Source organism: Cnephaeus nilssonii (genome assembly GCF_951640355.1).
Source record: "Cnephaeus nilssonii genome assembly, chromosome: 4".
Lineage (NCBI taxonomy): Eukaryota > Metazoa > Chordata > Mammalia > Chiroptera > Vespertilionidae > Cnephaeus > Cnephaeus nilssonii.
In genome coordinates, this window is record NC_137075.1 from 38,516,391 (window position 1) to 38,532,153 (window position 15,763).

At 40.1% G+C, this 15,763-nt stretch overlaps 2 protein-coding genes across 4 annotated transcripts in view; both read right to left on the reverse strand.

Moving 5' to 3' along the window:
• Window positions 1-1,659, reverse strand: part of AQR (aquarius intron-binding spliceosomal factor) — a gene marked incomplete at its 3' end in the record, with an annotated part of 97,481 nt that extends 95,822 nt beyond the window's left edge. The window contains exon 1 of the mRNA XM_079768749.1: window positions 1,428-1,659. Coding sequence (XP_079624875.1) covers window positions 1,428-1,502 — 75 coding nt within the window. The 5' untranslated portion in view covers window positions 1,503-1,659. The remainder of the gene's footprint in view (window positions 1-1,427) is intronic.
• Window positions 1,633-12,733, reverse strand: ZNF770 (zinc finger protein 770; the record flags this gene model as incomplete). 3 transcript variants are annotated; one of them, XM_079768755.1, is made up of 3 exons in its annotated part: window positions 12,608-12,733; window positions 7,020-8,435; window positions 1,633-1,910 (listed from the first exon to the last, which is right to left on the reverse strand). In XM_079768755.1, the coding sequence occupies exons 2-3, from the start codon at window positions 8,377-8,379 to the stop codon at window positions 1,633-1,635; spliced, it is 1,638 nt and encodes a 545-aa protein (XP_079624881.1). In that variant the 5' UTR covers window positions 8,380-8,435; window positions 12,608-12,733. The 3 variants fall into 3 exon arrangements, with proteins under 3 accessions (XP_079624881.1, XP_079624880.1, XP_079624879.1); XM_079768754.1 differs by lacking the exon at window positions 1,633-1,910 and adding an exon at window positions 9,407-9,481 and having other exon boundaries at window positions 4,015-8,435; window positions 12,608-12,730; XM_079768753.1 differs by lacking the exon at window positions 1,633-1,910 and having other exon boundaries at window positions 4,015-8,435.
• Between the last annotated feature and the right edge of the window lie 3,030 nt (window positions 12,734-15,763).

Genomic DNA, 15,763 nt, shown 5'->3' on the forward strand with positions numbered 1-15,763 from the left:
GCTTTCTTTACCTTCACACGGTAAGACCTTTTGACTTGCTATTTCTTGGACTGTTTTCTGCTCTTCCCAAGACTAGCTCTTTTTCTTTTCTTTTGCACTCAGGTCTTAGCTCAAACGTCATCTCAGAGAGGACTTTCCTGCCTCTCATACCTCACCACAGTCCCTGTCACAACATCTTGTTTCATTTTCCTAATAGCACTTATCACTGTCTGAAACTAATGTTCATTTGTCCGGCTCCTCCCTCTAAAATATAAGCTCCATGAGAGAAGGAAATTAAGAAATGACTTTTACTACAAAAAATGCAGGTATATGAAAAATGAAAGATCTCATCTAGTCTAAATTGTCAGTAAAAGCCTCTCCAAAGTAATGAAGATGAACTATACTGAAATAACCATATAAAGGAAGGGAGGTGGGAGGGAGAGGATTCCAAGCAGAGGGAATGATGACCAAAGGCCAGGAGGTTAAAACTGCAAGGCACATTCAAATAAATGCAGCTCAGTATGACCACAGCAGAGTTAGAAAGGGAGAGGAAAATGAATATAAGCACAGGCCAGGTTACACAATACTCTGAACAGTTCGGTCATTTTCCTAAAGACACTTAGAACTCTTTAAAGACCTGAAGAAGGTAAGTAATATGACCAGATCTGCACTTGTGTAAAGTCACCCCTTCAGCAATATGAAGAATGGGCTGGAGGAGAGCCGGCGGAAAGACAAGGCAGGTTAGGACGCCTAGGTACAGGCAGCAATCAATGGCAACCTGGGTTCAGGTAGAGAGATGTGGCGAAGCAGACAGACTTAAGAGATTATTTCGAATGTAGCTACGTGGGGGTAAGGGAAAGGGAGGACTCAAAATGACTCCAAGGCTTCTGCCCTGGCAAACCCGCTGAGACGGGGACCAGGAAGCAGGTGGGGTAATAACCTCTGCACTGCACTATCTGCACTCTTATCCAACACACAACGCAACGAATGAGGGTTGGGAACGTTTCGGAGGGCTACAGGGTTGTGTTTCCCTATTCAAAGCCAACCGTGGTTCACAATGCAATACAGGGAACAGGTTCTAAAGAAACGCTCGCAGGCCGCACGACTGCTCTTACACAGAGGCGCCTATTTGGCACAGGTTCTCGTCCCTCCGCTCAAAAACCGGGTTACTCTACGTCCCAGAAACAGCCTACTCCTTGCTCAACCACCAGCTCAGCATCACCTCTGCTAAGAACCTCCCTGCCAGCCTAAGGGAGACCAGGGTGTTCCTTCCTCCGTGAACCCATCGCTCCTACGACAGACTCTACTACGAAGCTCTCACGGTAACTTTCTTTTCATGCCTGTCTTCCCTAGAGAACCCGCAGGGCAGGAAGGCCTCTTTCCCCATGGCAACCCCAGCACCCAGCGCGTCCTCCTCCCGCACACACGCCGGACTCGCCCAGTCGCACCTGGGTCACGAACTCCGCGTTGATCTGGGACACCGTAGGGGCCACGATTTTCTTGGGCTGAGCTGGAGCCGCCATGGCAGCACTCTCCCTCCGCTCCAGTGGGGAAGAAAGGGCCGCTCCGAGCGACGGTGAGCCGATGCACTTCCCCAGGGAGCGGCTGCGGCTGCCTCCCCACGCCGGGCAAGAACCTCCGGCCCGGATATCCTCAGCCTTCACAGTCCCGCGGGGAACGGGTCCAGCAGCCCAAACATTCCCCCGGAAGCGGTCCGGAGCTGAGCCGGAAGTCCCTGCAGGCGTTGGGTGTGACTAGAGAGGCAAGGCTTCGACCTCCTCCGCACACGCCCCCTAGCGGCAAGCTCAGAGGAAACACCAGCCGGCCGGATTGAGGTCTCAGTGAGCAGCGAGCCAAGTAAAGACGGTGTTTGGTGAGGGTTTCTCTAGGTATGATTGCGGGGGGGTGGGACGACTTAATGTTTCTTTCAACTATAAAAAAGCAGTAGTAGAAAAACAAACCGAGAATGAAGGTCTTGGTTTTACCTGTTTTTAACAGACTCATGGATATCTAAGTTGACTACAATGAACTGCACATATTTAGAGTAAAATTTGATACGTTTTCAGTCATACATCCGTGAAAGCATCACCAAAATGATAATAAACAGATCTATTGCCCCTAAGTTTTCTCATGCCCCTTTTTCAATCCATCCCGACTTGCCACTCGAACCCACCCATTCTCAGGCAATCACTGATCTGCTTTCTGTCACTATAGTTGTAGAGATTAGTTTACTTTTTATAGATTTTACATAAATGAAATAACATAGCATGCACCTTTTGTCTTTTTTTCACTCAGCATAATGATTTTGAGCTTCATTCATGTCGATGCACGTGTTAGTTTATTCCTTTGTTTTGCTGAGTGGTATTCTATTTAATGGGTTTATGGCAGTTTGTTAACCTACTACTCATCTGTGGATGAACATTTGGATTGTTTCCAGTTCTTGACTATTATAAAGCTGCTATGAACATTTGTGTATATACATCTTACTATAAACATACATTTTCATTTCTCTCAAGTAAATACCTAAGAATGAACAGGAAGGAAATTTTGAGAGTACCTGCTGAATTGGCTTTGACCTCAACATATTAGAAAGCAAACTCATTCCAAGAGTGAATGAAAGGCTCTAAGTGAAGTTATAGATTTAAGGAGAATGTTAAGAGTTTGCAACAATAGCTCCATTCATTTCTTCCTTCGTACATTCAGTATATATTTGAGGATATCAAGATGTTTTAAACTGTTATGTATAAGACATAAAAAGATGCATTCCCTTTCTTTCCAGAAGCATGTAGTTTAACTTAGTGGTTTTCAAAGTGTAGTCTCAATACAGCAACAGCTAACCTGTATAAATGCAAATTCTCAGGCCAAACCGACACTGAATCAGAAACTCTGAGGATGTGGTCAGCAATGTTTTTAATAAGCCCTCCCTCTAATTCCAGTGCATACTAAAATTTGAAAATCACTGATCTACAGTGACAATAGAATTATGAGCAAATGGCAGTGGGAGCACAGTGGATGAAGTGCTGGGTAAAATCAGAAAGGCTTCCTATCACATGATCTTACTTTTGTGGAATCTAACGAACAAAATGAATTGACCAACAAAATACCAGAAGCAAGAAGGCATAGAAAAGAGGAAGGAGTATTTAAGCTTAAACTTCAAGAATGTATAGAAATTTGCTAATGCAAATGCAAAGTATTACACGTTCCATATCCATTTAATAATACCATTGTACCACTTTAAGTTTTATTTTCTTCTCTTACTACTAATAGAATTCTTGCAGTTAGACCTGAAATTCTAAGCCCTCTGACAATAGGAGAAATCTCAAGATAGGAATTAAATGTTCCCTTTCCCTAAAGCTTCTGAAAAGCAAATATTCTGCATCATAAAACAGTCCTTGCAAATGTTATTTCTAACAAAGGATTCTTGCAAGATAACCAGACTTCAAAGACTGTTGCTAAAATGTCTGTAATTCTAATTGGTTATCTTACATAACATGTACATTGAAATCTGTTTTCTACAAGTCAGTTTTGAACACTTGAGTTTTTTCTCATAATCATGAAAGAAAAATGAATAAAATCTGGCTCAACTAAATTTCTTCTTTGAAGTGTCTATATCTAATTTAAATTAATACTAAGTAAATAAGGTAGAGGCAGGAAAAATAACAAGGACACTATGCATTGGAGAAACTAATTCTATATTTTTTCAGTACAAATCTGGAGAGGAAGGCCAAAGAAGAGGCTAAGTGGGTAGACAGGTAGATCATGTGACATAAAATGGAGATAGCACTCCCTTTTGTACGTGATAAGAAGCTATCAATGAAATGTAACATGAACGAAAAAGTAAATGCTTAAATATCCATGTTAGGAAGTTCAGTATAGAAGGTGGATTGGAGTGGGCCTAGGAAAGTATGTGGTAATTAGTACCTTGATCCAGCATTATGTGATTTTTCCCTTTAAAAAAAAGTCCAAACTGTGTAATTTGAAACTTTATTTTTAAAATATTCTGAAATTTGAAGTTTTCAAGATTCTTAACCACCACCTACTTTTCTTCAACACATATACATTTTGTCCTAAAATTGTAGAACCTATTGCAGTACAAAACAAGAAACAATAATTCCACTAACTAAGCCAACCAAATTACTTCTGTAAATAATCATGCTACAGCCTGGAATCATCCAAAGGAAAATTCTTCTAATTCTCTTTAAAGATATTTATAAAGTTTATTTTTCAGAAAACCAAAGTAATTGATTCAATAACACTAACCACTCTGGCATGCAGCAACTCGTCATTTAATATCGAATGTTTAATCTTTTCATGGATGTATATAGTTTATTTTCACTACTATAGTTTCCACAAGAAGCTTGCAGTGATAGTAAAGGTAAATAAGTATTTTGTTACAGGTACTTCAAATAGCACTACAGTACATCTTTGACAAAATTTTTTTACAATATTCCAACTTTCAATATGAAACAGCTTAAAAAGGCATGGGCCAAAAAAAAGTATACTATCACTTAGGCAAACGAAGTCTAATAATCATACAACACTCTTAAGGACTCTCCCTGTTTGGGCTGGGAAAGAAGTATATGAGACATTTACTTCAAATAAAATTATATTAGCAGCTTAGGAAAATTCAAAAATACACAATTTCAGACATATTAAGGGGAAAAAAAAACATCTTGAACCTTTATTCTTAGAATGTTTGAACCAGTTTTTACTTGCTGTAATGTAGTAACAGATGTGTTCTTGAAGTTTTGCCTAAGGCAACTTCTATTAACGATCATGCTTGCACTGGAAGAATGTACCTTAAGGAAACCTAAGAGAACTTATTCTTTAAAACATGACTCTCCTGCACATTTGTACAACATTGGGAATTTTATCTGTACTGTTTTGTGTTTTTAAATTAAACCCGAGTTTCTCAAAATTCACTTGTAAAACCTGTAAACAGTCCAACCCCTCCCTTTTCACACACAGACAGTTCACAGAGTAAATTCAAAACTTACAATTGTTCATTTATTCGTTCTCAACAGAGGGCTTGTCACTGTATTTAAGTATGCTAGAATAAATACCCACCTGTTCTTTTCACCTTAGAAAGATTATGGTTATTATTTTTTAATTGCTAGGAAATGCTATTCTTAAAGATTTTATTAAAAAATGACAAGTATGAGGGGCAATTTGTGATTGTAAGTCTTTTATAGTTTAAGATGAAATATTTCCCAAATCATGACAGTACTGTTTAGAAGAATGATACCCTCAATTCTATAAGCATCTTATTCTTATACAGGAATAATTACCTTAATAATTAAAGTAACAATTTACTAAGGATCAAAATAACATTCTTTTGCATTAGAATCTTGTGAATAAAAACCATAACTAGACCAAATCATTGATTTTTTTTTATCAAACTTAACAGAATAGACTTAGTTAAGTCATAGGATCACTCAATGAGGTATTAAAAGAAAGTTTTACTGAAATGTAAAAATTAACTACTGCTGTCATTCATGAATAAGCAAATAGACGAATTACATTTGTTCCTCTGAAAAGATAACATTGCATACATGTTAGCAAAAAGATTGTGGCACTTGGACAATGTCCCTGATAAACATGTAAATGTGTGGAGGTGCATCCTAATCTCTCTGCTACTTTTATTTTGTGAAAGACAACAGCAGATTGGGCAAAGTGATTATAATCACCTGTGAAAAAGGAGGTGAAGCTACCACAGAATCCTAAGACTAAATAGCTTGGAAAAGACCAGGGAAAATAATGCTATTTTCTCATCCATTTTCACTTTTATTGCCTTTTTATTTTTTAAACTTACAACAACAAAAAATTTGCAATGGAATTTGAGCCACAGGTGAACAAAATTGTGCTCTCATGTGAAATGTAAAATAAATGAAGTATCATGGAGCTATTTGCTGTAGCCAAAAACCAATTTTTGCCTATTTCTAAAAAGAGATGACATTTCTCAAGGAATAATTCTTTTAAAAAACAAATGGGGCTGAATTGTTTGTACTGCATCATAGATTTACACTTCCAATAAAGCCAAAGTATGTATTACAATAAAACAGATGCTTACTTTATACCATCAAATCATGTTCTTCCCTCTAAAAATATGGCTGTTCCTAAAACATTGTTTTAGTTTTCTATGTATCTTACCTTACTGTGCAGGACAGGCAACTGCCTATAAAATCATTCAACCTAATGCAGGCCTTCTGATGAAAATATATTTTCAATTATACAGGCTTAAAGAACAAGATCACCAAAGAGACCATAAGTTAGTGGCTCTGTCAGTTACATAACCGAATTTAAGACTAGTTTTTCTTGTGGTTGTTCCTTAAAATGAGTAAGTTGATGTCTCTTCCAGTGAGGGGCCTGTCTGAATGTTTTGCCACAAACTGAGCATTCGAATGGCTTCTGTCCTGCATGAATTAGATAGTGTCTCTCCAGTTTAGATGGAGACCTAAAACTTTTAGAACAAACACTGCATTGGTAAAGAAGGCCATCATTCCTCCCAGGATGTGCTGAGTAACTACAATGACTAGGATGGCTCTGCTCTGATTCCAGAAGGGAATTAGAGAGATAGGGCTGCCTGCTTCTATAGTGGGCATCAAGAATGAAATCCTCTGATTCTGCCTTAACTTTTATTTCTGATATTTGATCTGACTCCAAGACCTCACATTTTTGAAAACTAGGAGTCTGGCATTGTTGGGAAGCATTATAGTTAACATTATCACCCGGAAGAGTAAAAAGTTTGCTCAAATTGTCAAATTCTACTTGGCAAAGAGATCGTCTATAAGGAATCTTTTCAATATGAGTTAATTTATGTCTTTTTAAGTGAGCTGACTGTCTAAAAGATTTCCCACAAACATTACAACCAAAAGGCCTCTGTCCAGTATGAATTAAATAGTGTCTTTGTAGTTTGGATATAGAAGGAAATACTTTCTCACATTTGTCACAAGGACACATCTTATGTCCAGTATGCATGTTTTCACTTGGAACTGAAAAACCACATTGAAGCACTTTACAGTTATCAAAAAATTCCTCACCTGATGAACCATTGATAGATACGTCTTTATTATTCACTGAATTTTCCATAATTAACATGTGTTCTGTTGTAAGGATACCTTTCAAGTTTTTCCCCATATTTTGGCTCTGGAAGTGCTTTTGCCAAGAAGATGGCAACATCAATGTTTTCTTCCTTTTATTGCCAACTGTCTTATATGTTCCATGTTTGCCAAGAGAACCCATACATGTTCTCTGGGTTTGTTCGGGGCTCTGCTCACCAGAAATAAGATCACAATTTTTCAAGAAACCATTTTTAAATGATTTTTTCTCAGATCTAAAATTATCTAATTTCTTACTCCCGACATGTTTAAGCTTGGCCAAGATTTTTTTAACAATAGTTTTATAGTTGAGGCTTCTTTTGAAACTGCTTGGAATTTTGCCACTTCTGGCAGGAAAACACTTGTGTCCATTAAGAATCTTCTCTGATTCAAAACATTCTTCACACTCTGGACACTGAAAAGGAACAATATAAATAGAATGGACATCAAGTTGATTATTCTCCTCGGATTCACCTATATCACCATTTTCAAAACTATCCTGCTTTGGATTTAATTTATTAGGTAGGGGGCATGACTCTGGATTCTTCTTTTTTAATGAAAGAGTCTGAAAAGTCTTATTCCTGGTATGGATTTGTTTATGCTTCAGAAGTTTACTTTGAATCTTAAATCCTTTTTGACAGAAACAACATTGAAAAGGTCTTTCTTCTGAATGTGTGAGTTGGTGGATTTTTAAATGAGTCGACTGTCGGAAAGATTTACTGCACAGGACACATTTAAAAGGCCTCTGACCAGTATGAATAAGTGCATGCCTATCGAGTTTTGATTGCGATGGGAACATCTTGCCGCAGACTGTACATGCGTGAATATTCTTTCTTTTCTTTGCAGGGCTGTAGGCAGGATCAGACTTAGTAGAGGGGTGTAAGGCCCATCGCTCCTCTGAGGTAAAAGTAGGATACATTCCATACACTGGCTTTTCTTGCTTGGCCTCCAACAATCTTCTCACCTGTTTAACATCATTCTGGTAGGTTTCATTGTGAAGGTGTTGGTGCTTCACAAACGTCTTCAGATTTTTAAAGTGGCGTTGACAAATACTACATTTGAAAGGCAGATTATGAGTTAGTTGATGTCTCTCCAGGTGAACTAGTTGCCTAAAAGTTTTATGACACACATCACATTCAAATGGCTTCTGACCAGTATGAATGAGATAATGCCTAGCTAATTTTGATGGTGTTTCAAAGTGCTTGAAGCAAATATTGCAAATATATGGCCTGTTTCTAGGTAGCTTGTTGGCTACTACACGCTGTTCATTCTTTAGCATTTTTAAATTGTTTTCAGTCATCATATTCTTCAGTGATATACTCTGATGAGCTCCATAGTATTCTTACTCTCCACAGATGCCTAAAAAAAAAAAAAAAGTATTAATTTAAAAATTATTTATTCATATAAAAATAATTATAAATTGTCTTTTGGCTAAAGATATTAAGGATATGGGGGAGATCTGGACTTTTCTTGTGTTTAAAAGTTAATAACCATTTTGGATGAATACTTTAGAATCATAAAACTAATTTCACTCATATAGAGAAGTGATGAATCTTAAATAATTTCAAGCTATATTTCTAATTAAGATGATACACTGCCCTGCTGGCGTGGTGAGCATTTAACCTATTAACCAGGAAGTCATGGTTCGATTCCTGGTTAGGGCATATGCCCGGTTGCAGGCTCGATCCCCAGTGTGGGGCATGCAGGAAGCAGCCGATCAATGATTCTCTCTCATCATAGATGTTTCTATCTCTCTCTCCTTCCCTCTTCCTCTCTGAAATCAATAAAAATATATTTTAAAAAAGATGATACATTAAAATGAGACTAAATTGATTTGTCAATATTTAGTTATCACTTTAAAAATTTTAAGTGTAAGAATGAAAATATAATACTAAAAATAAGATGTATTTGCATTCAATTACAGCATATTATGGACATGATTTGAGAATGGAATATTTCATTTGTCAAAGTTAGATTTCTTAGCCCCATCATTAACACTATTTACTCTCAATTACTTCTTCTTTGGACCAAAAAAGACAACATGTCAACTGGGAGAAAATGTCCCAAAAAACCTGGGTTCTAGTCTTGGATTTGCCACCATATGATCTTGGTGCCAGGAAGAAGGAAATACAGATTCCTTATCTCTAAATCAGGAAAATGCCTCCTGATGCATTTGCACGTGTTGAAAATCTGAAGCTATATAAATGTTAAGGTATCATTTAGCTCAAAACTGATCAAATTTTAAAACTTTATCCTTATCTACTTAATACCATTTCTAGAATTTCTAAGATATAAAAACACTAATTAAATTTACAGTTCTTTTTATTTACCTTTCCACTTTGTTGTAGAATCCTTAAAAGACAAGTACAGGGGCAATGAAGTCCACAAACTGGTTACATATATACCTATTTATGGTTAAAAGTAATTGAAAGTTGAGTGTGATTCACTTTTTAGGCAATGTAATAAAAGGATCATTTTGTTTTCAAAGTTAACATAAAGATACAACTTTTCTTCTAATATACCTCTGTAGGACACACAGAAAAGGCACTTTCACAACCATCTTACACTCTATCTTCCCTTCTTTTATGAGAAAAGCCAATTTTCTACTCATCTTTCTTCTACTACTGCATTCCCTTTAAATACGGGAGCCAGAGATTTATAAAACAAAACAAAAATTGTTCTAGCTCTCTCATTCTAATGTTGTATCTTCTAGTTGAGATCAGAGCGATAACAAGTTTACCAGAAACTCAGGGTTCTTCTGTCAGTTGATTTAGCCAAATCCAACATATATGCTATTTGCTATTTACTGTCCTCTCCTCGAAGACACCTTAAAGACACCTTAACCACAAAATCACAAACACAGCCAGTGTGTTTCTCTTCAGCAATCTGAATCAGAAGAAAAAAAAATCATAATTCATTTGTTGAGCAAATATCTTCTAATAGTTGCTTTATCGCAGTGTTTTTCAAACTGCATGTGAGTATACATTAATGGATTGTAAAATCAGTTCAGTGGATCATGATCACCATTTTTGTTTCATAAAACAGAGTAGAAAATATCAGATTGCATAACACGGTGATTTTCAATTGGTGTGTCACAGCACCCTTGTGTGCTGCAAAAATTTAAAAAACATGCAATATCTGACTACTTAGTCAGGACTGACCTCTTTTCCCTAGACTGTCAAATTAAAAAATGACAGCAGCCAACACAATAGTCATCCAGTGTGAATGAATCAAAATTATACCTATTTGTTTTATGAGATTGACAAAAAATATATGTTTTGGTATGCCGCAGAATGTTAGTACTTAGTTTATGTGTACCATGAAATGAAAAAGGTTGAAAATTGCTGGCATAACATATAGCAAGGATGAAACTGTTTTGGGAAACTTCTGTAGGAAGAGGTAAAAAAGTTTGTGAAAGCTGTTTCTGGCATACTTCTTCACACAACACTAGACAGAGGAACCCACAACAAATCAATTACTTTATTCAAAGTGACTAAGTAATCTATTAAGTAAGATGACAGTCCATAGGATGAGATAGGATTATAAGGAAGACAACAGTGTCTGGTTTGCCAATATAATCCCAAAATAGTTATCAAAAGTCTAATTGGAGGCCAAGTAAAATATCCCTGTCGATCAATCAGGTGTTAACATAGTCAACCAAGACAATGAGCCAAACTGATTCAAGCCTTTGTTCCCTTACTGCGACAGTGCAGGAGAGAAGCTAAAAGAAGTACTACTGGCTCCCCGGTGGTCTACTAAATGCAGTGCACACAATCATCTTCCTGTAGAGGAGGCACAAACCAAAGGCTTCCTCTTTATGGACCTGTGGGCCAGGGTAGGGAGGAAGGAAGGACTAGGAGTGGAAAGGTCCTGAGTCAAAATGCAGAAAAGTGCATCAGTCAAGGCCATCCCTCCCAATAAGGACACTGTGGCGACACCTGGGCAGTGCCTCAGCCAAGGTTCTCAGAATGGAGTTGTCTGAGCCAGGAATGCAGTATCGCATGAGCATGGCTAGCAGGAGGAACGGAGCCAGTCCCTACATGCAACTCCCTCCAGAAAACTTCAATGCATTGACCATGCACATGTGTCTGTTTCATAAAACAGAGTAGAAAATATATTTTTCCACCTCCCATCCCCTGGCCAGCCAGGCAAGGTCTTGCAATTGTCTAGGTTGGATCTGAAAGATCACACAAAGGATTTTGGCCTGGAGCCCGACTCCTCAATTCCTGTTGTATATTTCTCCTTCTCTTTGTATCTATGAAATACCCTTAAAAAAAAAAAAATCCTACACTAGACCCACACACAAACTGCCATCTCTGATTATAAAAGGAATTGACTACCTACAGCTCCTGTGCCAAAAAGAGACTATGGTTTATCATCTACCACTAGGACGAAGACTGGATACTATTGTCACTGATCTCCAAATCACATGGGAAATCACTTACTAGGAGCCCTACATTGTTAGCACTATTGGTGGCAAGCAGTGACCTCACCTCCTATTTATAAGTGACAGCTCAGGGATCCCCAACGCTCCAAGTGCAGTCCACCGCGTACTTATACGGGGCGCATATTAATTTGATAGAGGTCCAAGTCCTACTTCAACGGATTCTCTATATGCTCTCAATTATTTCTTTTGGTTAAAAAAAGAAACAAAAACAAGCAAATAAAAACCAACTCCCAAACTGGGGAGTTTTTCCTATGTTAAACTGAAAATAAAAGTAAACTAGCAAATCTCAATGGTTCGATCTGAAAACTATCCGAACAACAACAGCATGATACACTCCGTTCGTTGTAAGGCTGTAAAAACTGGTCTCAAAAACTCCAAAGTTGCTTCAAGGCCAAAAACCTGTTGGTTTTCTAGCCTTCACTAACGCCATTAAAACGAAGTGAGCATTTCACAAAAGTCAATGAAAAAGAGAAAGGAAACACCTGAGAAACTTAGACAACTTTCACTTGGGGAATAATCGCTGGCGACCTTTACCACAGCCTTTCTTTCCCTCTTTCTTTCTCCCCTCCCCTCCCCTCCCCGCCCGGCCACACACACACACACACACACACACACACACACACAGCCCTGGCCCACTCTCCTTGGCCTTGAATCCTCACCTCTCCAACCCAGGGCGGGGAGCTGCCCTGGACACAGGACCCCGACATCTGGCCCTTGCCCTCATCGCCCACAACCAATAAGTACCTAGGGGGTGAGCCCAGCACGGAGATTGCAAAACCCCACACCAGGAAAGGAAGGGCAAGCCAGGGTGAAAACCGTTTTGGCCGCAGCCAGGGAAAATATGCCTTATGTGACATGACCCGTCACGGCGAAGGAAAAGCATTCTCTCTGGGCCTTCCTCTCAGCGATCCCCACGCCCGGGGAGAGACGGTCAGGGCGCGGGGAAGTGGAAAGGAAAAAGGAGCTAAGGTCGCGGCGCCCCCGTTCTGGGTCCCTGAGAACTTTGGAGGAATGGAGGCAGGCCCGACCCTTCCTGGGGCTCGCTCCACCTCACTCCCGGGCTCCTGACGCCCTCCTCACGCACCTGCAGCTGGCACGGAGCCGGCGGCCACACATCCCAGGAGCCCCGAAGGCAGCTTAGCGCACGTTCGAGGCTCTGAGCGCAGGTCCTCAATGCCGGCGCGGCGGCGGCGGGCAGAGCGCGCAGGCGCGCACTGGGGAGCGCCCAGGGACGTGGTCCGGCTGGAAACAGGCTCCCCGGAACCCTAGGGCCGCCGTCGCCTCGGCCGGCCGCGAGTCTCATTGGGGAGAGGGTGCTCAGAGAGAGGTGCGTCCCCAACCCCAGCGCCCCTCACCCCGCACCTCAGTTTCGGTGGGAAAGAGAACAGAGGAGTGAAGAAGGGTGCATTTCCTTTTTTAAAAATATATTTTTATTGATTTTAGAGAGGAAGGGAGAGGGAAAGAGAAAAACATCAATGATGTGAGACAATCGTTGATGGGCTGCCTCCTGCATGCCCCCTACTGGGGATGGAGCCCACAACCCGGACAGGTGCCCTGACCGGAATCGAACCCAGAACCTTTCAGTCTGCAGGCCGAGGCTCTATCCACTGAGCCAAACCGGCTAGGCAAGAAGGGTGCATTTTCCATCCCACCCCTGAGTGTCAACTAGGGAAACCTTGTGGACCTGACCATTGGGCTCAAGGCCCTGCTGGAAACTGGCGAGGCCGCCTTGAAAGCCCTCTGGGCTGGTCCTCTCTAACACAAAAAGCCGCGATGAACAGAACGCCAGGTATCAGGGGCTTCCAGTGCTAGCTCAGCCTCAGCACTCTGTACATTGTCAGAGATGGCGTAGGGGTCGGAGACAGGCTTTGTGGTCAGACATAACTGGGCTCCATTCCTGATTCTACCTCTGGCCTGCCAGCTGCGGGCCTTGTTGGCTTCTGGGAGCCTCATTCATTCTGTTAACGGGAAAAAAACATTGAAACCTGTAAAGAATTTTTGTGAGTTTATTTGAGCCAAACTGTCGACGTATGCCGGGAAGCAGAACCTCAATGAATTGAGATAATGCTCCGGAGAATGCAGGGTTACATCTATATTTATACATTGAAATCAAAGGAAAGGGACGTAGGTGAGTTACATGAAATCCATTGGTGATACATTAGGGAGGTGGGACAAAGCAAAGCGGGGAAACCTCTGGGATAGGGTGAAAAGTGAAATGATGGACTAGTGCTTCTCTTACAGAGATGGATACAGGATACTTTAACGTAATTAACAGTTGACAATTACCTTGATAACAATAACAATGAGGGAATGTCCCGGTGCCATTTGTTGTGCCCTGAGGGGTCCGGGGTTAAAAAGGAAGTTACAAGTTACCCAGACATCTCACAGATATGTTATCTTAGAGGCAAAAAGGCAAATGGGCTCAGTAAAGAAGATCTAAGTTGATCTTTGTCAGGGAAGATATCGGACTAGGACATGACTACCCACTATAACCTGTTTGTAGTTAAATATTTAATTTTCAAACCATCCTTTGTGGTTATTCCAGGTCTCTGAGTTTGCAAGACTGCCACGCAGGCCTCCCCTGAGCTTGTCAGGTTAGCATGTGGCTCCTTTCGTCCACAATTCCATATACCTATTTTTGGTTGTGTACAATGTACGAACCTCTGTGCCTAACGTCTTAGTTTCCTCAAATTGCTCTATCAATTAGATGAATGTGCTCAAACATAATGCCTAGTGCGCAGTAAGCCTCAAATAGTTGTTACCATTGATTAAGCACTGTTTTTATATTAAGTACAACAATTTTTATGAAGTGATAGGATCCTATTTTAAAATGAGGAAAGTGAGACCCAGACATTAAGGGAACTTGACATCACACAGCTGATAAACGATGGCGGTGGGATTTGAATACAGGAAGTCTAATAGCAGACCTGCAATTTTAATTCACAACTGCCTCCAAAATTATAGGTACATCAATATTTTATGTAGACACCTCTAAGGTTTTAAATGTGTTAGTTACAGTTACTAGGATGGCAACATTATTACTGGATATAATGCTTACATATCTACTGAAATGTTAAGTACAAAAGGCATTGGGAAAAAGAATTTATCGTAGATTTTTTGCAGGTTCTGGTTGTAACTGTCTCTGATGCGAAAATGAGAACAAGTAAACAAGCACATTTCTTTGACTGTAACTTTTTGCATTACTTTTAAAGGGCGACTGACAACAAAAATTGTTATTTATAATGTTAAAAAAGGAGATGTTGGGCCAATGAAAAGTAAGTCTCTATTTCTGTTGTGGTTACATGAGGAAATGGCTAATAGAAAATGAGCTTTGCCCTAAACCAGTGTGGCTCAGTGGATAGAGCATCGGCCTGCAGACTCAAGGGTCCCCAGGTTTCGATTCCGATCAAGGGCATGTACCTTGGTTGCGGGGCACATACCCAGTAGGGAGTGTGCAGGAGGCAGCTGATCGATGTTTCTAACTCTCTGGCCCTCTCTCTTCCTCTCTGTAAAAAATCAATAAAATATTTTTTTTTAAAAAAAGAAAATGAGCTTTTCCTTCTCTTGTAGCATCCTTGGAGAAGTCATGCTTAGGAGAAGGTGAAGCCCCAACTGCCAATAGAAGCAAAGATGGAGACAGGGAAGGGAAAGCTTTAGGTGCCCCTGAGTGCTAATCCTAGTGTGGGATTCTGTTTGTTCAAATAACCCTTGGAAACTTGCTCTATTCTACAGCTTCCCCCTAGGAGCTCAGCCACACCATGCAAACAATTGCATCTACCTCCAGCCACATAAATTCTTAGGAGAGATATACAGACCATGAGAGACTAACCTGAGGTTGGGGGACTAATGGAGGGTACATTACCTGCAAAATAAATAGGCCTTTGGCACCTGAAATATGGAGTTGGGAACACCAATGGAACATGGGTAAGCTATTTTCCAAGGCCCACACCTTACCTCATAACCTTCCCCACTTACCTTGACAGCTATCTCAGGAAGCTTCTGGAAAAAGGGGGAGAAATTATCGTGAATAAGAGTCGTCAGGAAGTTTTTTATTAGGTGAGATTTGAACATGGACTTCGTAAAGGGTATAGTATGGATAAATAGGATATGTGGAGGCAGGATTGATGGTAGTAGTGGCAAGGAAAAGTAAAGAAATGTCATGGCATACATTTTGGGTTAGTATTCCTATCTCTGCAACTTGTTAGTGCGTGTCCTTGTAAGTTATTAGCCCTTTCTGAAC